The sequence below is a fragment of the Episyrphus balteatus genome, chromosome 3, assembly GCF_945859705.1.
Source record: "Episyrphus balteatus chromosome 3, idEpiBalt1.1, whole genome shotgun sequence".
NCBI classification, from domain to species: Eukaryota; Metazoa; Arthropoda; class Insecta; order Diptera; family Syrphidae; genus Episyrphus; species Episyrphus balteatus.
Window position 1 is genome coordinate 13,485,412 of NC_079136.1, and position 25,575 is coordinate 13,510,986.

The 25,575-nt window shown below is 29.9% G+C and overlaps 5 protein-coding genes across 6 annotated transcripts; 4 read left to right on the forward strand and 1 right to left on the reverse strand.

Annotated features, from left to right (window-relative positions):
• Positions 1 to 1,068: 1,068 nt before the first annotated feature.
• On the forward strand, positions 1,069 to 1,895 carry LOC129915799 (general odorant-binding protein 99a-like). Its single transcript, XM_055995487.1, has 2 exons — positions 1,069 to 1,316; positions 1,409 to 1,895. The coding sequence occupies exons 1-2, from the start codon at positions 1,278 to 1,280 to the stop codon at positions 1,799 to 1,801; spliced, it is 432 nt and encodes a 143-aa protein (XP_055851462.1). The 5' UTR covers positions 1,069 to 1,277; the 3' UTR covers positions 1,802 to 1,895.
• Positions 1,896 to 5,211: 3,316 nt separating this feature from the next.
• Positions 5,212 to 11,619, forward strand: LOC129915798 (head-specific guanylate cyclase). Of its 2 annotated transcripts, none has more exons than XM_055995486.1 (8): positions 5,212 to 5,318; positions 5,705 to 5,936; positions 6,183 to 6,256; positions 6,316 to 6,556; positions 9,893 to 10,256; positions 10,315 to 10,499; positions 10,556 to 11,340; positions 11,401 to 11,619. In XM_055995486.1, exons 2-8 carry the CDS (start codon positions 5,772 to 5,774, stop codon positions 11,594 to 11,596), a joined length of 2,010 nt encoding a protein of 669 aa, XP_055851461.1. In that variant the 5' UTR covers positions 5,212 to 5,318; positions 5,705 to 5,771; the 3' UTR covers positions 11,597 to 11,619. The 2 variants fall into 2 exon arrangements, with proteins under 2 accessions (XP_055851461.1, XP_055851460.1); XM_055995485.1 differs by lacking the exon at positions 5,212 to 5,318 and adding an exon at positions 5,402 to 5,509.
• Positions 11,620 to 17,325: 5,706 nt separating this feature from the next.
• LOC129915444 (uncharacterized) lies at positions 17,326 to 18,984 on the forward strand. Its single transcript, XM_055994986.1, has 4 exons — positions 17,326 to 18,105; positions 18,168 to 18,368; positions 18,428 to 18,613; positions 18,679 to 18,984. The coding sequence occupies exons 1-4, from the start codon at positions 18,016 to 18,018 to the stop codon at positions 18,886 to 18,888; spliced, it is 687 nt and encodes a 228-aa protein (XP_055850961.1). The 5' UTR covers positions 17,326 to 18,015; the 3' UTR covers positions 18,889 to 18,984.
• Positions 18,985 to 23,353: 4,369 nt separating this feature from the next.
• LOC129914670 (general odorant-binding protein 99a) lies at positions 23,354 to 23,988 on the forward strand. The gene is made up of 2 exons (XM_055994002.1): positions 23,354 to 23,489; positions 23,573 to 23,988. The coding sequence occupies exons 1-2, from the start codon at positions 23,451 to 23,453 to the stop codon at positions 23,984 to 23,986; spliced, it is 453 nt and encodes a 150-aa protein (XP_055849977.1). The 5' UTR covers positions 23,354 to 23,450; the 3' UTR covers positions 23,987 to 23,988.
• Positions 23,989 to 24,573: 585 nt separating this feature from the next.
• Positions 24,574 to 25,139, reverse strand: LOC129916319 (uncharacterized). The gene is made up of 2 exons (XM_055996183.1): positions 25,056 to 25,139; positions 24,574 to 24,988 (listed from the first exon to the last, which is right to left on the reverse strand). Exons 1-2 carry the CDS (start codon positions 25,092 to 25,094, stop codon positions 24,578 to 24,580), a joined length of 450 nt encoding a protein of 149 aa, XP_055852158.1. The 5' UTR covers positions 25,095 to 25,139; the 3' UTR covers positions 24,574 to 24,577.
• Positions 25,140 to 25,575: the final 436 nt, after the last annotated feature.

Below are 25,575 nucleotides of genomic sequence, written 5' to 3' on the forward strand. Positions count from 1 at the left end.
GGTTCTTGTGGCAAAAACCTTGTTGACCAGTGTTATTTTATTGTCTTCGATACCTGTATCTTTCTTCCAGTTATTAGTTACTTTCTGCATAATTATCTTGCCGTACAAAGAACAAAAAGGTTAGCAACTGCAAGTTGTAGGTCTTATCAAGTTAATAACTCTATTATATATTCTAATAATTTGCTAATCTCGAAGAAAAAAACTGGCACTGTAGGCTAGAACGCTTTTTTAGCTGGAATTAATTATAGAAAGTCTCGAAACATTCTAAAATTGCAATTTAAGGTATTAAGATGATGTCGAATGATATAATGATGATAATTTTATGGTACCACAGACACTAATGGTAAGGACAGGAACAAAAATAAACGAAATATTATGTTAAATAAGGTTTTCAAATGTACAACACATATTATTTATAGGCTTTTTGCAAGGTTTTTTTTTGTTGAAAGCGATATTGTTTAAATTTAACTATTACAATTTTTAGGAGCCACTGCATGTTATACATGTATAAAAATAATAATGACCAAATGCGTTAAAATTATTGGTCAAAAAAATAAAAAAAAATGAGTTCTTTGAAGTTGAAAGCATCAAATTTGTTGTTGTTTTGGTTACTTAATTACAAAATAGTGTCATTTATATATTTTATAAAATACATAAGGTAAAATGTTAATGCAAATAAAAACCAAGTTATTTGAAAAAGTTCAATTCGTTTTCTTTTTTCATCTTAAGTTGTTTTTCTGAATATTTCGCTCCCTATACTTTCTGAGTTACAGCGAAAAAAGTTTGCTTTTGTAGGACATAGTTATTTATTTAAAACAAAAATCCTTGCAGCCTAGTTACTTTTTAAAATTAATTCTAAAGTGTGCCTACTCGTGCCTTCTTTCTAAAAGCTTAGGAACTTTCGTGTTATATGAAACCGGTGCTATTCACATACTTTACTTTAAAATTCATACATAAAAATTCAATATATATTAACAATTTATTAGAAAATACTATGTTTGCACGCAGAAAAACAATGGATCTACCAAGAAGTGGGTTAAATAAAAGGTGTTAAAAGTAACGTAGTCTTGATTAAAAACTACGTAGTTCTCGTTGCTAAAATCAACGTAGTCGTTTCGGTTAAGTTAAATTTTTTTAAATAACCATTTTAGAAGGTTATTTTTACAGAAAAACTTGTTTATATTGATAAAGAAAATCGTTTAAAATTTGAGAGAAAGTGGGTAAGAACGTTAAGCGTGAGTCAAATTTAACTTTTTGAACAATACACTGTGTCCACAATGAAAACTTTCCTAGTTGTTCTTGCTTTTATTGGAGCTGTAAGTTTAAAATTTTTTTTTTTAATCAAAATCAATTTTTTTCACTGATTTTTTAATTATTAAAATAATATTTTTGTTTTTATTTGCAAAAGGTTCTAGCTGAAGAATGGGAACCAAAAAAGTTGAATGAAATGAACGAAATTCGTAGGGAATGTTTGGTCTCTAACCCATTGTCAGTTATCCAGTTGGCCGCCATGAAAAAATTTGTTTATCTCGACGAGGAACAGGTTCGTAAATACCTTCTCTGTGATGTTAAAAAATTGGAGATTTTCGACGAACGTGAAGGATGGTATGCAGACCGAATTGTTAAGCAACTCAAAATGAGATTGGACGAAGCTGAAGCTACAAAGATTGTTGAAGTTTGTGTCGACAAAAACGAACAAAAGAGTAGTGCTGACGTTTGGGTATACCGTGGGCACAAGTGTGTGATGGCCAGCAAGATCGGAGATGAAATTAAAGAACTCATGAAGAAGCAAATCGCATAAAGAAAGCATAAGAGAAATTTGTGTTAATGCGAAGATTGAAACTTTAGTTACTGCAACAGTCAAATAAAAAAAATGGATTAAATTGAAAAAAAAAAACAGTTTTTTAAGTGATTTGGAAAAACCATTCAAAATATTTAAATTTTATAAAAGTTGAATTAACGTTTTTCAAATTTGGACCCTCTATTTCACTATTAGAAGCTTATATGTACTATGTTTCTACCTACCCTATATCTCGACATTTATTCTAAATCTACTTCGCTAAATCTCGGATTCAGGTTAGGTGAAAATGTAGTATTACATTAGATTTAAAATACTGTAGTTACATTCTTTAACTTATTTTCCCCTTTTCTAAGAATTTGCTTTAACTAGGAAAAGTTATTAAAAAATTGACATTCTCAGTTAGAAATAACTATACATTCAAAAAGAACTAACAAAATGCACTAAAAAACACGGAACTAAGTTATCCAGGTCAAAATGTGGTTACTGGTTAAGAAAAGAATATTGAACTCATTAAGTTCATTTATTTTCTATACCATGGCAACCCCCTTAAAGTATACAATCCATTTTGCATATTCATTTCCACATTAATCATAATAATGTAAAGTAATGGATTAATATGTATGTACATATGAACACAAAACATACATACGTACATTTAGTGATAAGAATTACAAGGAAAGCTCATAAATTTCTTTAGATACATTCATAGGAATTAAGTAGGTAAACAAAAAACTTTCATGGAAAAACAACAAGCTGTTGCTTTAATCAAAGCTTAATGCCATGAAAATATGCAAAGAATTCTGTTATTTAAAAGCTTTTTACGTATAATTAAAGCTTTAAGAAGGGTTGCCAATAAGAACTTTTAAAATATGTATAAAAAAAATTAGAAGCTTCGAATAAGTGAATAAAATGTTAACTACTTTGTTCCTTGACATGAAAAAAAAAAATCAAAACTATTTATCTTATGGACCAGGCAGCACTGAACATTTCTACTGGGCAACATTAATTTTTTTTTTAGCATATAGACTAACGGTACTTACTTCATTACCATAACCAGTATTCAAAATTATATTGCAAAACCAAGCAAGTTTTTGTTGCTAATGTTTGCTTGAGCTATTTAACTGTACCTTTTGGCTAAAGCCGGAAAAAAACCTTGGCCCAAATTTAAAATTCAATTTAAAAAATTAAATTTAGAAATTTAAAAAATATCAAATCGCATACAAATTTTTAAACTTCCTATTTTATAGACTCCATATTAGTGTGGTCCACGTTATAAGGCAAAAAAATAAACCATATAATTCATTAGTTCCCCACGCATTATTTTGCTTCAGACATCAATACCAACACATGCTGAAAGTTTTAGCCCTCTAAAGTAAAAGAAGAGGGCGCTCATCAGCTTTGGAATATTAGACTTTGTTACCCTTACCTTACCCTTAATATCTGATTATATTGTATTAGGACTTGGCTTGAGGTTGGAATTTGGCTTAAACATGATAAGCACGCATGTTCTCGACAACCATGTAAATGATTTTCATGTTTCTTTGGTTTTGAGTCACTAGCTCGTATTTCATTGATTAATTCTGTTTTGTTAACTTTAAGCAAAAAATACTTACAGACGAATTTAAATGAACAAAAATTATTATCTGTGAAAATATCACTTAACTATTGGTTTTTTATGAAAAACTTTACCACATCATAACTTAATCCACTTGATAAATCAAAACAAGAGTTAATTACTAGGCATGAGGACCCTTCTATAACGGCATGTGAGCAAAAACTTTGAGCTTGTTGAGCGCCCACTTACACTTCACCTAAAAAGCTGAAATTTCACGTGTGTAATACAAAACACATATGCAACCAATTTTTGAGTGGGGAACAACGGAAATGTAAAAACCAAAAAATTGGACCACCCTACTCCATATTAATGGTGAATAAATTGAACCTTGATAATTAACTCAAAAAATAATATCATTTAATGAAAATGTATTGTTTTAAAAAAGCTGGTTTCCTATTACCTATTACAAAAAATTAAAATAGAAAATATGACATGTCATACTCGTAAAATCATCTCACCTGCAAAAGTGGTTAAACTTAAAAAAAAAATGCCATAGAAAAAAAATATGTTTCCAAATTTCCAAATGGGAACCAAAGAATTCTAAACACTTCAAAAGCCACTTTTTTCATTTTTCTCAATTAATTTGTATGTATTTTTCGAAAGGCGTTGTGAAATTTGACTAAAACAATTTAAGTATTGAGTTCATGAAATTAGAACTTTTTACTTGCGATATAGATACTATAAGGCAAGTTTAGGATTCGTATATATTTTTTGATTTATGAATTCCTCGTAAACGACAAAACAGATTTTAACCGAAATTTTTATACAAAAATGTTAAAAAAAACTTCATTTTAAAAATTTCAAAAAACACATTTTTGGATTTAAAAAAAAATATTTCAAAATTTTTTTTTGAAAAATCGATTTTTTGAAAACGGGTTGATGAATTTTTTCGAATTTTCGTTTTTATGTGTTGAACAATATTTTCTTAAAAATGGCATACCAATTTTTTTTTTTTTGAAAAATGTTATAAAATTTTTATATATAAAAAATTACTTTTTTAAAAAAACGGCTCTAACGATTTTCGGAATTTTTTTGCTAAAAATTCTTTTTTATGTAAGAAATCAAACTGCATCCTTGGTTTTGTGTAAAAGTTCCTTTAAATCGGTGTGAGATTAATTATATAAACAGATTTTATTTTTTTTACACTATGTATGAAATTCATTAAAAATAACAAAAATTAAATTTTTTTTCTAATTTTTTTCGGTAAAAAGCTTTGACATAACAGTAACTTTTACCATAAGAACAAGTACGTGCGACCCCAGTCGTGCATTTTATTTTATTTAACATTTTCAAATTACGTACTATAAATTACAATGAATATTTCAGGGGCTGTAGAACCCTTGTATGATAGACGGAAAACGTGCTCAGGAACTCGCTGCGAGAAGTTTGCTAATATTTTTTAAATTTAATTTAATCATTTTAATTCTAATGAGCTATTGTTTTAAGGTATTAGGAGTCTTAGATCTCTTTGGTAGTTACAAAGAACTGTAATTTGTAATACCAGATTAAAAAAGATATTTTGTCAATTCTGATCTGATTGACTTACAAAAAAAAAACACGCATACGCCCGAGTGAACCTTTTTTATATAATTTTATATTTCTAGTTTCTTTTTTCAAGTCAATTATTAAACGCCGTTTTTAAACAATTTTGGTAAGTTAATATAATTAATTTTACTGTAAAATTATTGTGTTTAAACGTCTCGTATTTTTTTTATCCAAAATAGAATATCTCCTTAAATATTTGGATGTACAATTTCGTTTTATAAAGTTCTACTTCCAATAAGCTTCTAAAACTTCTGATTTAAAAAAAGCTTTAGTCCTTAATCATTTTCATTACGAGGGAAACTTTTTCAGTTTAAGTTCATCCATTCTTTGCAGCGGTTTCACAAAAATATCTCTAAGGTTTGTGTGATTTTAATCGCTTAAAGTATTCTTAAAATATTTTATTAATAGTTTTATCTTTATATCTTAAGCTGTTTTAATTAAAATAGTATTCAGTTTATTCAAAAATATTAAATCAAATAGTTTAATGCATGAAAAGAAAATCAAAGTTAGTTTTTATCTTATCGATGCAAAACAAACTGAAAAATTGTGTAGGTATCTATGAAAATTTTCATGTCCTCATTCGGTATTTTTTTTTTCTTCTTCCTTTTGTCTTATAATTTACCAAGAGTACAAATTGAACCTGTGTGTTGTTTTTTTTTTTCTACAAAAATCTTTTTTGAAAACATGTTGACATTCTGTTTTGAATTTTCTTTCTGTAATAAAAGTACTTCATATTTCTATAGGTGAGGTTAACTACAGTCAAAAGATAACAATCTCAAACAAGGACGAACAAGAAGTAGTACTTCAAAAATGGCATGTCCTTTCTTCCGTCGCACGGATTCATTAACGCGACAACCTTCTGTCATCGCTGAAGGTAATACATGGGCACTTGAAGATGAGCTGGCGGAAGAGCCGGATGATGCTCTGACATTGACCCACTTACAGATGGCCATACAACTGTTGACAGCTCCTTCGGTAAGTGTGTATGTTGTTAAATGAAATAGCCTTATCTTCTATGTGGGGTTACGTAAGCGTAAAAGTGCATATTATTTAAGGAAGGAGGGAGACTTACTTTTGTGTTTGTCTTTCTTCTTCTTTTTTCTTTACAATTTGCCTGCCTCTTTAAAAGAGACTGGTCAAAATACCATCAAACTTTTGTTTTTATCTCTTTGGCAAAAATCTATTTGGCAATGTTTACATTTTTGTATATTTTACTTTCAGAATGATGACCTTAACACGGCTGTAACATCACTTATTAGCAAACACAGCAAAAGCTGGCCAACTATTTGTAAACTGTTAGTTTTATTTTAAAGATTTTTTGTGGAACAATTTTAAAGCTTCTTCTCGTTTTTAGAAAAATCGATACTGACATTTTGAGATCGTATCCGAATTATGACTACTTGGCGGATATTCAAGATATTCTTTTGGAAATGGATGAAGTGAGTGCTAGTGAAATTTTAGTTTTGCTTGGAGAGGAATTGATTTCATCTTGCTGCACTGGAATTATTGAGCGAGCCTTCAAGTGCTTGGGAACGGATTTGCAAGAGTTTTTGGGATCATTGGATGGAGTTTATGATGTACTTAAGTTGCAAGAGGTAAGATTTGTGTTCTATTTATAATAGTTCTAAGAATGTATTAATAGCGATGCAGAGTTAAAAAACTATTTTAAACTCAAATCGTATCAAAATATATATTGACAGACTAAAGAAAGAATGTAAAAATTGATATCAGTTAGAGTTCTGTTTGCCTATAACTTAACTTGTCCGAAATTATAGGTTTGCTAGTTTAGAAAAATAGAAAGTTTTCCTTTTAAAAAAATTGGCAAAAGGTTAAACAATGTGCCTTAAACTCATGTGTATGAAAATTGTTTATAAATAAATATTTCATATTTTTTTTTTTTAATTTAAGAGATTAACCCGCACTTTGTTACATATATACATCAATAAGCCAATTTTTCCAATTGTTGTTCTTCGTAAATTCTAAAAATGATTTGGAAAACCTTCCTTAAAAGTATGTTATTTCACTGGAGTAAGGCAATGAACAAACTATACTTTTCCAATTTTGTTTGGGGATAGCACCGAACTTAATCTAAACCTCCGAATGTTTAAAGTTGATACTTTTAAAACAGCGGCGATCGATCCTCAAACTCATCTTGAGTGATGTATTCATTTACTCTATTTACGCTTTAGAAATCATCTCTGAAATAGTTTAAAAGTTGATGGTAGGGATGATAAATCTGTTGGACTCTTCCGATGGATTCTTCAATTTTGAAATATGTAAATGCAAATTTGAACTCCGCTAGACGGAATATAGCAATAGATAGCTGATGCTTTTGCCGTCATCGTTCAAAAATTTCTGAGCCAAATAAAATTTCAGCAAAATTAACTCAAAAAAAGATGCAAAAACTCTCCAAATTTTCTTTAAAAATAAATTAAGTTTTTTAAATCCTTTAGAACAGAGTATTCTGAAAGATCGTGACATTCTGACATTCACAAATCAACTCTTTCAGATAGTGTCACTCGTAGTTTCCATAAATATTTCTGCTTTTCTGCTCAGTTAAAAAAGCAGTTCTTCGAAAGGCAGTTGCTAGCTAAGTGGAAACTATAAAAGAAATTTAAATATATAGGTATATTGCTTACCTACAAAAAATGACAATCAAAATTATTACTTGGTAAAGACATTGGAAAACGCCTTCAACTATCAGGTTCTTTTGAAAATACGAGTTTTTTAATAGAGAAATCGTTTAAGAAAGAGAGCGTGCAGGGCACAACTGATGAGCAACCAGGTTCGAAAAATATCAATTTAAAAAAATGCGTTTAAAATTTAAAAAAGATATTGCATTAAAAAAAAACTTTATTGCAATTCACATATGAATTAAAAAATATTATTACAAACTAAGTTTGTTTTTAGATTGAAAAAAATCATTGTTAAAAGTGTTTTCCTTTTTAATATTCTTCGAATTTTTAGTTTTAAATATTTGGCATTATAATTAGCTTCAATACTATAGTTGAAATATAAAAGCTTATGTTACTTCAAAACATTCAAAATTGTAAGATATTTGATGAATATTAAATAAAACTAATGCACACATTTCGCATTGATTTTTTTTTTTGTTCAAAAAAGAAAATTTTTGAATTTACAATACTTTTAAATAATTTGTAATGCATTGCTAAAATTATGTATTACAACTTTGTAGGCAACATGTTATTCGAATCAAAGAATTGATCTTCGGAAATCGTCGATTGATAGTTTTATAACCTTTTCACACGAGATGATAATCTCAGATTTCGACAACAAGATTAAAAAATTTCGGCTAGCTATTGACACTACACATTAACTAAATTTTATTTGACATTTTCCATTTTTAAAGTGCCAACTCTTGATGAAGTAAAAACTGAAATTTTAAGTCTTAAGCTTAGCTGAAGCGAAACGAAATTTTCAATACAAAATTTCGTTAACGAAATCTTGAACGAAATTAAATTTGTTTTGTTGTTGCCTTTAAACGTTTTTTCTTCAATTTTTTATTTGTATTTTTATTATTTTTACTTTTCTATAAGTACTGGGCTTTGGTCTGATTACATTCATTTGAACTTTATTTTTAGATTCTTATTTAAAGTCCTTAATCTGCTATAAACAGAACAAAGTGTTATAAATGTTTCTCCGCTAACAAAATAAAGTTTATTTTGAAAAATTTCATCCTAGTTTAGATTGTAAACTACCTATATAGTTTTTAAATCTGAAAGTGAATTGGAAATCTAGTAGATTCCGTTTAGATTTGGAGATTCTTTCAAAATCTTTATTTGTATTTGATTCTAAATGGTTTTTAGAGACCCTAATGATCGTTTTGCAATCAGAAGTCTCATTGAAGAACATTTTGAAAGATCATCGTTGTTTGTGATCATTTTTCTGCATATCATCCAGCAACTGCCGTACTCAACTGACTTAGTACCATGGATCTTCTGGCTAATCGGTAAACTTCAAAAAACCAACCATGGGGCAACGTTTTGAGTCAATAGAGAAGAAGAAATGAAGAAGGAAATTAAGTCCAAAGAAAGATTGTTTTTCGAAACGTAATTAAATGTTAAAGTTATTTAGGTTATTAGGAGCATAGAGAAAAATAATCTAAGAACTAGTTCAAAATTAATGCACGTTGGTACTTAATCAAATAAAAGAGTCGTATTAGTGCAAAGGTAGTTTGTACCATCATGGAAGTTATAAAATATGCAATATTTAAAAAGCCTAAGATGCAGAAAATTCTATACTCAAATAAGATATCAAAAATTTGAATTTAAAACAAACCAACTAAGATGTTATTAATGGATACTCTGATCCTACCACCAAAGGTCATTGAATTGTGAAATAGTATGAGCTGTGCAGGAGAATAATGCACGAAATGACAACGCAATAAATAAGATGTATATCGGATCAAAACGAAAAGTCACTAGAACTGGACTAGCTTTCTTATTCATCATTATTATGGGATACTTTTTTCTTAGTTTTTAAAATGTTACCAAAAATTTTGATATCTAAATTAAAACTAGGCAAGTTTGATTTCTTATATGACTAGGTACTAAAACTTTCTAATTCAAGAATTAAGTAAAAAGTAAAATTGAATAATTTTGTTGAAAATTCTTGTGTTTTTACCTTATACCCGTCGTACACTTAGCGTTCAACGCACTCAACGCGAATTTAACAAATTAATTTAAAAAAAAACGACGGCACTATACGTATACTTTTTAATTAATTCGTTTAGCAGGGATCTGCAACTGTCTAAGACTCGTTGTTTAAATATAAATGAAAGCACCATCAATTAGAATTTAAGGTTTTAAATTTGCGTTGAATGCGTTGAGAGATAGGTGTACGACGGGCATTAGTGATATTTAAAAAATAAAATAGAACTTTATTAAGACGTACTTTTTATATCCTCACAGGAAGACGTAACCGATACTGGATTTGTTTGTGCTGGTGATGGTGAACTCATATTTACATCTGAACGTCCTGTAATTGCATGGCTTCTTCTTGGCTCATTGAAAGCTCTCACACGAATGCTCTACAATGTCAAAGTGAATATAAGAATTGAACCTGTTGAAGGTGACACTCGTCGTTATCGGTATCTTTTTTCGGTTGTCCAAGATGCCGTCACTCGTCGCGCTGAAGTAATTGCAGCACGTGAACTTTCCGTTCAACGTAATAATTCAACGAATGCAGCAGATTTGAGTATGAATTCTAGTACTTTTTGTAAGGCATTTCCATGGCATTTTATAATGAATGAGAGTTTGGAACTTGTTCAGTTGGGTAAGTCTAAATTATAAAAAAAAACATTGGTATTAAGTTGAACTTTGTATTTTAAAAGGACGAGGATTTAGTAAACTTTATAAACCATACATGAGCAGCAATGGGCATTTAGCCACGACCTATTTCAACTTTACAAGACCTAAGGGTCTTTCTTTGAAGTTTCGAGAAATTGTAAGACGAACGTATACTTCATTTTTGATTGCACTTAAGTCTCCACCTGGGGCAACAGAATTCTCAGCTGAGGTAAGAAATATTTGTATAGCTTTGAAAAGAGAAATATTAAGCAATTTTTTCTCCAGGGTCTTGAGATTAAAGGTCAAATGGTCTTTTGTCCAGAATCAAATTCTCTTCTTTTCATTGGTTCTCCATTTTTGGATGGCTTGGACGGCCTTACTTGCAATGGTCTCTTCATCTCTGATATTCCTCTCCACGATGCAACTCGTGAAGTAATTCTAGTTGGTGAGCAGGCTCGAGCTCAAGATGGTCTACGACGTCGAATGGACAAGCTTAAGAGCTCAATTGAAGAAGCTAATACAGCTGTCGCTAAAGAACGAAAGAAGAATGTAAGCTTGCTACATTTGATATTTCCAGCTGAGATTGCTGAAAGATTGTGGTTGGGTTCGAGTATCGACTCGAAAACTTATCCCGATGTGACAATTCTCTTCAGTGACATTGTTGGCTTTACAAGCATTTGTTCCCGAGCAACACCATTTATGGTCATTAGCATGTTAGAAAGCTTATACAAAGACTTTGATGAGTTCTGTGACTTATTCGATGTCTATAAGATCGAAACTATTGGAGATGCTTATTGTGTGGCTAGTGGATTGCATCGGGCCAGTATTTATGATGCTCATAAAGTGGCATGGATGGCTTTGAAGATGATTGATGCTTGCTCGAAACACATTACTCATGATGGCGAACGTATTAAGATGAGAATTGGTTTACACACGGGAACAGTTTTGGCTGGAGTTGTGGGAAGAAAGATGCCACGATACTGTCTTTTTGGGCACAATGTGACAATTGCAAATAAATTTGAGTCTGGAAGTGTTGAGTGCAAGATTAATGTCAGTCCAACTACAAGAGAGTAAGTTTCTTAAGATAATTTTTACTTATAAATTTATTCAATATTTGGTTTTTACTTTAGATGGCTTATCAAAAATCCACGATTTGAATTCGATCTTGAACCAAGAGATCCTAGAATGTTGCCAAAAGAATTCAAAGATGCTGGTGATTCGACTTGTTACTTCTTAAATGGATATCGTGATCCATATATTGACAGTTCTTTGCCATTGGAAAATCATATTAGTGAAGCTCTTAAAGCTATTGCTATTGAAAACTAAAATGTTTAATGATGTGGTTGATACTTTTTGATTTTTTCTGCTGACTATAAAAAATTAATTGAAATAGTTTTAACTGTTATATTGTTGAAATATCTAAAAAAAAAACTAACTTATAATTTTTCTGGTATTTGCAAACTTTTAATGAAGATAATTTATATACAAAGTTTTAATCAATAAATAATAATCAATCTTATTGTAATGTGAAAAATATTGTTTTAAGTTGTCTTGAATTTTAACTTTAACGTCTAACAAAACTGATTTAAATTTGGAAAAGAGCAACTAAGCGCTTTAAAAAGGCTTCAGATTAGACTTCCGAAAATTTTGTTGGCATACATTTTTTTTGTCAATTTAATAAATCAGACGCCATTGGTTAAAAAAAAAATTATCAGCCAATTTTTAAAATATTTTTGAAACAAATATTGCATAAATACATCTTTTTATTTTTGGCAAGGTCTGGTAAATCTCTGGGAATGAATTCCATAGAAAATGTCTTTTAGAGGTCCTCAAGAAAAAAGTTGGAGAAAATCTTTTAACAGTTTGAAATTAACTGCTGAAAAATGTTGAGTGGCAGAATGATTACAAGCTTAAAACTAGAAATTAATAGTGTATAAATTAGAAACTATGCCCTGTTTCTTTTTTTCTATAAAGATTTAGGATTTTTCAAACTAGTTCAAGTTGTTCTAGTTCAAGCAATAGTGAAAAAAGTTTTTTTTTTTTTATTTATCAGTGCATCATAAAAAAAAAAACAAATAATGAAAAAAATTTACGCTTGAATTATTAAAATTTTTAGGGGTAAAAAAACCTTACGGCATACTTGTTTTACAAAATCCCTTTTTTATTAAGATACTTCCTATTTTGTTTCAAGAAAAAGTTTTAACCACTAAAAGGCTGTTTTGAAATTTACAAAACTGAAAAATTTTTTCATAAACTTTCTTGATAGAAAATTCGGTAAATGTTTGTTTTTATTTTTAATCAAAAAATTAGTATTTTACTTGAAAATTTAAGCTTACTTTGAAAAATAAAAGGAAAAGCGTACGTTTACGCAAAATTTTTTCAATATCGAACTATTTTTGTTAAATAGACAAAAACAAAAACCTAACAAATTGGTTCTCGACATTTTTTTAAAAAATATTTTTGGGGCAACTATTGGAATTTAAAGTTAAAGTGTAGATCTATTTTTATATACAGTTTTTACTTTAACTTTTTTCTCTCTGAGTGGAAAAATTTGTTTTGTGTTTAAAAATAACTTTTATCTCTCTGAATGGAAAAATTAGTTTTGTGTTTAAAATTGTACCAAAACCTTGATATAAAACGTTTTAAATTTAAATTTAATATTTTTCGCTCACAAACTTTTTGTAGTTTTTTTTTTTTTTTGCAATTAAACTTAAAACATTTTTAAAAAAAGTAATATATTTTAAATATTTAGGAGGGGTCCCGGGTGTTCGAGAAGAAGGTAGAAGTGGGTTAGATAGCCAGAATGTTCCCATAATTTGTATGGACTATTCAACTACCTATCTAGCTCTATCACATGTAAAAAGGTTATTTTAAGTCAAAATATAATTTTTTTGTTTTCGATTTTTTCAAAAAGTAAAAGAAACTTATGCATCTGTTTGGCGGACTTTATTCAAATCACCCTGTAAAGCAAAGGCATGCATTAATTATTTTAATTTTATTAATCACACCATCTCAAATAATTTACGTAGGTACCTGCTCATCAATTTTATATTTACAAGTATCTATATACGAAAAACATTTATCTATATGAATTAACTGACTCAATATTTACTTTGCATCAAACAAGAACAACAAAATTAAATCCTAAAGTTGACACATTTAATTATTATATATTAACATTTTTCTTCGATTACTTTGACATCATTTCGCATCAGTGACGACACTTCTTGTGTATATACGAATTACACTCATTTTTACTTTAAAACTCAAAAGACAAAAACAAAAACACCTCATTTGAATATGTGCATATAATCACGGAACTCCTTCAAATTTATAAATAGATTTTTAACTTTATGATACAAAAGTAAGGTACATTTTGTAAAGCAGATAAAAACTTAAAACCGATAATATTCATCTAACCCAAATAAACAGCACCTTCTTATTTCCCATAGCGTTATATATATTTACTTTGCAAAATAAAATAATATAAAATTTATGAATTTCACAAGTAAACTATAATACCTCTTGTTTAAAAGAAGTAATCAAAAAAACATTAGGTTTTTACTGTTGAGAATTTTTTGAAATAATTTTTTTTTTTTTAGTGAAGACAATTTTGGAAAATAAGATTAATTGCCACTTTTATGTGGGTTGCGTGCCAAGAACATGCCTCGTTCTTGAAAGACAGACACAATCTCGTAATTTTAAATCCCGAAAATCCTGAAACCCAAGAATCCCGAAAATCCTTAAACCCCAAAAATTATATAAAATGACAAATTTGCGCAAATTTTTCATTTGGGATTTGGGTTTCCGGTACTCTGGGCTTTCGGGATTTTGGGTTTCCCAGATTTTGGATTTTCAGGATTCTGGGTTTTCGGGATTCTGAATTTTTGGGATTCTGGGTTTTCGAGATTTTTTTGTTTTCGGGATTTTGACCCCAATTACATTCTCCCAACCCGTCAAATGGTTCCCTCTCATCAAAATAAAATTGTCAAAAAAAATTTCCAAATCCGATAATCCGATTTGGGGGTCGCTATCGGGCTTTGAAAATTGGCCTGGTGGGCCCGAATAACAAAAACTATTCTAGTTTCAATCATCACCTGAATAATCAGTTTCTATTTAAAATTTCAAGTTCCCTGCAATTTTCTCCCTGAAAATATCTGCCAAGGCCCCCCCCCCCAAAAAAAATTTTCCCTTCCCCTACCAAAAAATAATGCCATCGTTATAAATTTATTGCCATCCGAAATATACTCCTTTGGGAATTTGGTGCCATTTGTTCAAAATTCTTCAATATTCCTTAAAAAATGTTTAAAGTGCTTTAATTGCATTTTGTTTTAGACGAGTACACATATTTTCGTAAGTTTTGTGTATGATCACCTGCTCTAGAACAGTATTAAACATAATTTTACAGCTTTTTGTGATTAAGGGTTGTGATAACTATTTTCTATCTTATTTTTTTTTTTATTATTTTTAGTTAAATAAAAGTATGTATTTATCGTTTTTCGGTTTGAATGCTCATATAAAACTGTGAACGGGCTCGTTCTTATTTAGGTTCTGATTTAAAAAAAGATTTTAAATCAGCAAACGTAACAAGGAGAAAACCGGAAATTTGGTTGATAGGTCAAATATCATTTTTACCATTATCCTAAGCGAAAGAATGTTACCTTCTGAGAAACTTGGGCATTGTTCATTCATTACAAACAAAAAATATTAAAGAAGCTTGTTTTTTAATCTCAAAAATGTTATATTTGAGCAAATGGTTAGAAAAGACATAAACTAAGGAAGAGAAGTCAAATGGTATATAGGAAAAAATATTTGTCTTAATTGTTTTAAAAATAAGAAAATATGATTGTCATTATCAAGTGCTTGTTTATATATTTTTTAAAATTGTTTTTCGTTTAAAAAATTGCGTTTTTATTGAAAACGGATTTTAATCTGCCGAATTTGGAACACAAGAAGTGGTAACATTGAAATTCCGTCCAAAATCATTAACAAGGTCGAGGTCTTTAGCTTGCTGTTCAGAATTAGTTCTGAGTGCAAAAACTTCATAGTACAGGTAAAATAGTACATAAAATCAACAAATAAAAAAAATTGTACACTCATGAAACTTGGCAAAAAAGTAAAAGTAAAATAAATTGCCTCAAAAACATAGAATCCAGCGAAAGCAACGGCCAACGGGCACCCCAGAAATACGAAAAATTCACAGTTCAGTTTTCAAGGGATATCAATGAAAAAAGGATTAATTCTCGGTTATTTTAATACTGTGTCACTTTATTGTGTCCTCCAACAACTCTGAATGTACAAAAATAATAGAAGAAAACTTAATATTTCATAAATTAATTTTACCAGCAAGCCCAGCCACGTAGAAACAAAAATATAAAGGGCTTTCTCTAATAAAAAGTAGTTTTGGATAATTTTTTTCAATTTCTCTAAAACGACAAAACAGTTTTGCATCTACAACAGTCGGAAAAAGTATTTTGACAAAATGAACATCTTTATAACTGATGAGAATAATCTGTAACGGTTAAGCATAAAATAAGGAAGTTGACGGTTATTTATTAAGTATATTATGGTAAATCTTATGATGGTCAATGTCAGTCATATAGTTGGTATTATGCTTCTAGGCTGCATTTTTTGTATAAAAATTACTAATTTTTGAGGGAAAAAAGTATTTTGACAAACGTTCTTTTTCAACGTTGGTAAGGTAAGTTAATGCATTTTACGTGTTTCAAGCACGTATACAACTGACAGACTTGTTAAGGCCCCGATTTGTAAAAAATTGGGCAAAACGGCGGAACTTAACATTGAAATTAGTGCATCTTCTGTTGCAAGTCATAATTTCTGTGTGTCTGTTAAAAAATCTGTGGAGAACTGAATTTATCGCGGGAAACTAAAAATTACCAAATATACAAACACAAAAATATAATTATACTATTCAAAATTTACCACAAACGGACAAAAAATGAAAAAAAAAATGCACTTACAAAAATTGAAGCATTTTGAAGAATTCACTTTATCGCGGATTGACTCCAAAAAGTCTGAATTTGGAAATGCCATTCTTTCATCAAAAACTTTGTTAGCAAAAGTACCCTTTGCATTGAGCTCAAAGAAGACAATTTTACCATGTTTATGGGAAGATAATACAGTATTTATCTCATAAAACAAAAATCGAAAAAAAATTGAATTCTCAAAGGGACATGTTGTTGTGCTTTTCGCTTCTGGAATAAACTTGACCAAATTTTTACGGAGCTTCAACAGTTCCTTTTCGTTTCCCGGATCATTGAGATAGAAATTTGTGAGAATGTGGTCCATAAAACTTTGTTTTTGAATGAAAGAAGCATACCAATATGTTCCTTTGAGAATTCAGTTTTTTTCGATTTGGTTTTCCGCTATGGTTTTCTGGCAAACTGCTGGTATTTACCTTGTATAAATAATAAAAAATGTTTAAACAAAACATAATTCATGTTTTTGAAATTAATTCCACAAATTCACTAAACCATGAAGCTTTAAATGCCGGTAGCGACCTCTAAATATTATTCAATTTTTATACATTTTTCAGACAATTTTTTTTTTCATGACAAAGAACAAAATGGCGGGTTGGGACGGTCAAAATTAACAAAACAAAAATTTTACCCAATATAAGGCGCACCCTAGTATCCATCCACTGTATTTAAGTCCTCACTGATAAGTTAACTTGTACTCCTGCTGATGGTTTATCTATAGATATGGAGATGCTCACGAAAATTACCCAAGTTATCCAAAAACCAAAACAAAAAAAGTAAATAGTTGTTATAAAGAGAAATAATATACATACGCATTTTTTAATCTACTGGAAAAATTCTCCCAGCTATCAGTAAAAAAAAGTTATAGAGATAAGATATCAGGGGATCAGAGCTCAAGTCATAACATCGATAAAATATACAATTCAGTTCCGACGCAGTTTTCCGAGCGCCAACATCTGTTTTTTTTTTTTTTTTAACTCGATAGCAATCAAGATTTTTTCCTGTGATTCAGGTTACAACTGGTATTTGTCCACCCACCATTGGTTATCATCATAATTGTTGAATAGTGTACACAAAAGCCGACGACTGCCACTAATTACAACTTACAACAACAACAAAAAGATACAAAATTAGATTACCCACATGGCCCAGGCCCATCAGACAAACGACCGGTGCGGTGGAATACCCATCCCAATAGACATTACGAGTACATTATCGTGTCTTCTCAGTCTTGGCAAAAGATATACAATCGCTTATCAGGAAAATATTCGATAAGCGAAAAAATACATGCGTAAACCTAGTTATCACGCAGTCTCCAGCTAAAAAAGTGCTGGAAACCAAAAGCTTACCACGACTACGGTCTCAGTTGTGTAGTGGCCGGCATGGCACCCATCCAATTATTATTATTGATCGCGTTGTTGTCGTCTCCGTTGTTCTTCAATCTCGATCAGCTAAAAGACTGTTAATGATGACTTCGTCGGCGGGTTCGTCATCGTTATTGGCAGCTTTGATTGCATTTTTGTCATTGCTGCAAATAGTTTTGTTTGTTGTTGCAGTCGCCGAGGTAAATGATCTCAAAACTCAACCTCTTCTGTCAATCGATTTATAATTTTTTGATCTTTTGATCTTCTTGTGTGCGATCTTCAGATTGAGGCCCTTACTCCCGAAGATGTTCGATTTGCAACTTTGCGTTGTCAGAATGACTCAACAAATGATCCCTCGTTGCGGTTGCAATGGTCTTTGAGGATGTTTCCGGATAACCATGAAACTCATTGTTATGTTAAGTGCCTGCTAAATAAATTAGGGCTAATTAATTTAAAATATAGGGGGCTTGATGTAAATCACTGCGTGTGATGGGAAAGCTTTGAATGTGTCAATTAAAATTCCGATTTTTGTAGGGCAACAAATTTATTCAACCACTGGAAAGTCAGGATATGGAAATCTCTGAGGAATGTTTTTCCCATCTCGAAGATATACTGAGTGGAACGTGTGAAAGTTATTACCGGAAATGGATGAATTTGAGGACATCTTGTAAGGAGTTTTTCTATATTTCGCTCTTTGAAGACCCAAGAGAGGTGGAAAAGTTCAATAGTGAGAATGTGAGTTTGGAATTTTGAAGTTTTTTGAAAAAAATTGACTAAATTTTGGCCAAAAACAGATCACTCAGAGTAAAAAACTAGGAGAAACAGCTACAGAATTCTGCAGCAAGGGTCTTGCCTGTTCCGAAAGTCGGGAACTGACGTCAGAGCAAACTCTGGGAGATGACATGTTGAGTGTATTTAAATGTGAGCTGGCGTGTATTTTTCGACACATTCGTTATTTTGATGTTTATGGAAGAGTTGATGTGAGATAAATTACACCTTTTTGTAATTGTTTATTAATTATTTAGTTTTTCTTTTTTTTTTTTAGAAAAATGAAATCTTTCGCAGTTTTGAAGAAGCAAGTTCAAACTCAAAGTCCAATATCCAAATTGTTTCGAAGTGTGTTCATAGAGCGAATTCTCTTTACCCCTTTGGACCATGTCAAATGGCTTATGAGCTTTATCAGTGTTTTATGAAGAAAGTTAAAAATTTTAAAGAAATTTATGCACAGCGAGATAAGATAAGTCGATATTTTTGATGAAACAAGGGGGGATACCAAATCAAGCTGATAATAAAATAAATAAATAAATAAAAGTGATTCATAAATTAATTGGACTTGATTAGGAATTTAAGTACCTACTCGTAAGTGTATTTGGGAGTAAACAAAAAAAGAGTTCGATAACATCTAAAGATAAGAAATTGTTTTTTTTTTTTTTTTTATTCAATGATTGATTGTATATTTTTATTAGATTTTTTTTTTTCTAGATTTTAAGATTATGATATATGTATGTAATTTAAGTGAAAATAAAATGGGTAATAAATTGACGTAATGCATTGTTTATTTGATAAATACCTAAGAGGATGATTGTTTTTTTTTTTTTATCGATAATAAATCGGTTTTGACGATTCTAAATTTAAGGAGAAGAAGGACTGTGAATCTCTGGAACGAAATACTAGTAACTAAAAAAAAAATCATGTGTGCAATACACACGCGGTAGAAGTGAAACCTTAAAAAATATTATTTCTTGAAAAAAAAACCGAAAATATCTAACTTTTTTTTGTTTTATCACCTTTAAATCCATTTTTTATGACAACTTACAATAAATTTTATATCATCCGAAAGCTTATTTTTTCAGCTCGAAATATTAATACCGACCATGTCTATACAACATCTACAAAAAGAGCTAGAATTTTTGAACCCAATCAGTTTTCTCAAAAAAAGCAAAAAAAAAATCATTCTTTTTTTTTCTTCTAACACCATTAAATCCATTTTTCTAAATGACAACCTATAATAAATTTTATATAATCAATTTTATTATTTCATCTTTTAAATGACGCCTCAATCATATTTCTATGAAGCCTACAAAAAAAGTAAACATTTTTTAAAGTCAACCATTTCGAAATATTAAACTGAGATTACGGTACTTTCTACACTGGTGACTGATCATCGGCAACAGATCTCCACAGGTGTTTTGATGAACTTTTAAAGTTTTTCAATTTCAGATTGTGTAACTTGTGCATGCGTATTAACGTTAAATAAAATAAGTATGTGCTCTTGATCAAAAGATATAACGTGTTCAGTGAAAGATTATATTTTTAACCGTTATCTCAGAATTTTGAACATGAAACTAATTGAAATTTTGCACAATCATTATTTATTTAACTACCTATCTACTGTATAAATTTCATTAATCTATCTATTAAAACAAAAAAGTTATAATCAATTGATTTTTCGTGTCGCTTTTTCGTTTCATCTTGTTTCAAATCACTACGATACTAAAGAAGTTTTCACTTAAAAAAATGGTGATTTAAAAACCTTCAAAGGCTACACGGTTCAGAATTGCTTTGTTGTTTTTAAGACAAACCTTTGGAATTAGGTCTTTTTTAATACCAACAAAAAATAGTTTAAAATATTTTTTATTTTTAACGACTTTCAAAAAGAAAGAGGTATTCAATTCATCTGTTTTTTTTTTTTATATTTTGTATTTGTTACCTCATAACTTTGGACTGAGTGAACCAATTTTGATAATTCTTTTTGTATTGGAAAGCTGGTAGTTGCAATGTGGTCCCACTTTCGTTCAGTTCTGGCCATAGGAACTTTTTGATTCACTAAATCCAAAGTTATGATTTAACAAAAAAAAAAAAAAAAAATACAGATGAATTGAATACATCCTCCTTTTTGGAAGTCGGTAAAAAATGATTATTATCGGTTATAAATAGAAACGGAATTATGAATACCAGACACCAGAGTTATGCGCGTCAAAGTTATGAAAAGCCGAAGTTATGAAAAACCAGAGCTATGAACACCAAAGCTGTAAGACGTGGTTTTTGTTTTGGCAACCATTGAGAGGAACGATATACGAGGATTATTCAGGAGGAATGTATCAAAAAGCTATAGCGTTTAGGTTGGGTCCAGAAAAAAAAAATTTGTATGGGACGGGGGTGTCTATTGTTGGTAGGTTTTTTTGGCTTTGGTAGGTTAAGGTTGGTAGGCTTAAATCCGATTTGGTATAGGTTTTTGGTTCAGCAATTAACCAATTTTCTTGAACTAAAATTATTTCCAATTGCACAAAATCATTTTATAATTTTTTGAATGATTTATTAAACGTCCCAAGTTAATTTAATTTTATTTATTCCTTGTTTTTCTTATTATGAATTGCTTAATCTGTAAAAAAGCGTTTGTATTTCAATCCATAACCAAAAGGAAAAGAAATTATAATGAAAGTTTAGAACGTTAATTCTCAAGAAACTCTTAGAAAAGTCCTTCTGGTATGGAAAAATCGGAATTTAAACTTTTTAGGAAAATCATCCTAAATTCCGGGTGACATCTTATATTCTCATTTTTATTCCATGCGCAAAAGTTGTATAGCTAAAATGGAAAATGAAATGTACTTCAAAAGCCTTCTTTCGGAATGAGAAAAAAGGAAAACGACTATACTCTTGTGTTTTTGAAATCAAAACCCTCCCTCATTTTTGTAAGTTATCTTAAAAAAATTTTGAAAATTTTCAAATTTTGAATTTTTGACAAAATAGCACAAATATGTAAATGTTACAGGGTTTGAATTTAAAATTCAATTATAGGTACCAAAACACTTGTTGAAATGAAGAAAAAAAAAAATAGACTTTCCACAAAAATTTATTGATTGATAAATTGATACTGGGTTATTATTACATTGCACAACAAAATTAAAGTTTTTGTATGATGAATAAACCAAAAAATACTTCTCCAAACGTTTTTGATTTGCTGAGCTCGAATCCGAACTCAAAAATATTCTATCAGCTCCCGTTTTTTAAATATTACCGTTAGAAAATGCAAAAACACCTGATTCTGAAGTTATGCTGCAATGTGAGGGAATTTTTTTCAACACTCTTTTTGAGGGTTTGTATAAAGAATTGCTTTTCTTCTTTAAAAATCTGTTTAAATCTTTTCTATATCTTTTTTACAATCCGAGATATTTTAATTTGAAGTTACTATGCAGTTTGAAATAATGTTACTGATAAAATAAGCCAAAACACACGTACTTAAACTTAAGATATCTCGGATAACAAAACAGATATCGGAAAGATTTAAATAGATTTTCAAAGAAGGACAAAATGGGAAAAAATTTTGTAAATGCATGTAAAAATGTATTTTTAAACCTAGAGAAAAAAAATGTATGGCAAACTTGAAGATAATTTAATTTCCTCATAAGTAAGGGTATACTCGTGATATCTCTTTTATTTGAGTTTTTTTTTTTGAAAACTAGTTGCTTGGGCTAGCTAAGGCGTGTAGGTTGAACTCAGACAAGAAAAAAAGGGGGAATTATTAAAGCAGTTTTGAATTTTCGGTATTTTGAGTTTTTGGTTGCCAGAATACTGACCCCTAGGTACACTTTGCAAGTCATGAAAAATTTTTGACACTATTTTCCTACAAACAATCTTTTAAGCCACATGCGCTATTTTGTTCTTTTATAAGTGTTTTCACGAAAAAAAAAAAATCTTCCATAATATAAAACTTTTCAAAGAACTTACTTACTAAAGAAACAATGACTAAAACGTATTTATACCTACTCCATATAAAAAGGTTGAATATGGACTGATTTATAAAATTCAAATTTCTGTCTTAAAAATGTAAAAACAATTGTCGAAAAGAAAGGCTTTTTTTTGGTGGAATACGAAATTGCAACTTATTCAAAAAATTCAATCTTTAGGAAGTATTCTATTTAATAAGTTTTTAGTATAAGATAAGCTACAGCCGTTTAGAAGGTATTGCATTTTACATGTCATTTGCCGATTTGCATTCCACTCCTTCTACTACTTGTTAGTACCTAGTTGTTATTCAATAGATTTATAAATCAGTTTTTTAACGAAATCGTTTTAAAATTCTCCCCTGTCGGTGAATAGGATTAATCATTAATTTTAAATTTTCAGAGCACCTCAAACTGTTGAAACATTCAAATAGTAGAGACAACAACCACTACATTAACTCCATTCGATATGCAAGTTTTCAAACCATAGAGTGGTGAGTTTTCTTTTGAATTCAAAATTCAAACGACACTCATAATGCAAACAGAACTAAGGTGTGTTTAAAAATGATATCGTCTACATAGATGCACCTTTTAAACAACACTGGAAAATTCTGATGTTCATTCTAAGGTTATCTATCGATTTGCGACCCCCTGAATCGTTTTGATGCATTATCTTGAATCACTGTTTGTCTCCCAACGACAACAAAAAAAAAAACATGCAAAACAAATTATAATTAGAATTATCGCAAATTTTATTTGCTTTTTATTATCAAATGCTTCATGGGTCAGATCCTTTTGATCCTTTTGCTGATTTGAGTCTTTATTGTTCAATTATTTTGAATTTTTTTTTATTCAAATTCAAAAGAACAAAGGCCTTGAGTAAGGCCATTATGTTTGTAATGTGATATTTTATCAACTTGAACGATGAGGAATGATCAATGCATCTTTATAGCTTTGTAGGTATAAGTATTTACCTTTGTTTGCGAACTTTTAACAGATCGTCCGGTAGCTGCTATAAAAAGTGAAGGTTTTCAAATTTTGAAGACAGTGTTAGCTTGTTATTCGAATAAGATTGAACATTTCTAAAATCAAGATGAAATTCTTTATTGCAATTGTATTGCTAGCTGCTTTGGTAAGTATTGATCGATATTAGAAATTGATTTTTAAGAGCTTTTATAAAGTGACAAGGATAATTAAATATAATTTTTTACACAGTCATCAGCTGAATATACAATCAAGAAACGTGAAGATCTCATGAAATACCGCTCCGAATGTGTTGAAAAATTGAGCGTTCCAACAGAATTGTTAGAAAAATACAAGAAATGGGATTTCCCCGATGATGCTACAACTCACTGCTACATGAAATGCATCCTCGAAAAGTTCGAACTCTTCGATGAAGAAAAAGGTTTCAGTGTGGAAAATATTCACAATCAAATGGTTGGTGGACACCATGCCGATCACACTGATGACACTCATGCCAAAATTGACAAGTGCTCCAAGGAAGCTACCGGAGCTGATGCATGCGAACGTGCTTACAAAGGATCTATGTGCTTTATTCGTGAGAATTTGCACTTGGTACAGAAAAGCGTACATGCCCATGAACACGATCACTCTGCCCATCATCATTAAACTGAAGAGGATTTCTTGAAATTTGAATAAACTCAATAAAAAAATAAGGGAATTAAATAAACGAAAAAAAAAGATTGAATTAAGAATGTTTTTCTGAGTGGATCTTCTGATCTTGAAAAAATTTAATTAGATCTTTAAGTCGAAGTTTCACTGGACACAAAAATTGGTTCGTGTTAGATTGAAATTTCAGTTAGAGGGAAATTTCAGTTATATCCCTTTTTATTGAAAATGGTGAAAAAGTTCGATTTAGAGGTAAATTCGTATTAGAGAGAGAGTTCGACTTCAAGGAGTCGACTGTTTTTGTTTTAATATGACGTCACAGTCCCAATTACCAGAAGGTAAGCAAAACACTTCCAGGGATACCTCATTTGTCAAATTAGGATAAATAGTTAAGAAGTTATAATGGAACATTCAACATTTATATAGAATTCGATTTTATTTAACTAGAATTACAGTGAAAAAATTCAGTTGATGGAGAGAAAGCTTAATTTTAAATTAAAATTAATTAATAAAAGCTGACAAATATAAATATTTGTATTTGTTATATATAAATTTTTAGTAACTTTTGATTTTATATTATCTTTAAACAATTTATTCATCATTCTTATAAAAATCTGCCTTCCCCATAGATTCATACAAATATTTATTATCAATGAAACACTTAAAACAACTATAAGCTGCATCCAAAGTTGAACATTTTTCGCTATTTTGATCGGTGCAGCTCTTTAGTCCTTCACGTAACAATTTTGCATTGTAATTTTCAATCTTTTTTGCAACATTTTCAAGTCCAATCATAATTCGATCGACTAAAAATCCATCTTTATCGTTCCAAATTTCCAAACCTTTGAAATAACACAAAACATTTTCAAATACTATCTTAGGTGGATATTTATCTTGTAAGGTTTTGGGTCTCAAATCAAATGGTAAACTGAATTGGTTATTACAATTTTCCCAAGCCTTTAGCCATTCATCATGAGATATAAGTGTCCATTCAGCAGTGGTCTGAATTATAAAATAAAAAAAAAAAAAGATTTATTTGTTTGAATAAACAGATTTAAATTAAACTTACAAAAGCAACTAAAAATGTTAAAAACATAAACAATTTCATTTTGAAGCGATACTAAGTATGTGTCTACTTTTCCTCAAGTGGGATGAAATTTAAATGAAAGCTTATTAATGAGGCTGAAACTTTATGTGCAAAATTCAAAGTAAGTAAACAATAAAAATGCTAAAAGGTTATCGAAGATTAAAATAATTGTTTTTGCACATGTGCCTAAACTTTTTGACAAAAAAAAGTATCTCTTAAGGCCAACTGTGTTTTTATTTGCTTTATAAGGCAAGTATTGGTTCCGTCCGTGCGTCTGTGCGTCTGTACGTCCATCTGTACACATTTCCATAGCCTAAACGCATGGACGGATTTTCTTCAAATTTGGTACAGATGATTTTTATAAAATTCTGAAAGTTGTTTTTTTTTTTGTTTTTTTTTTATATCTCACTTAGAAAGTGTACACCTCCCATACAAATTTTTCAATTTTTACCGAATAACTCGGAAACGGCTCTAACGATTTTGATAACAAATTTTGTGTAAA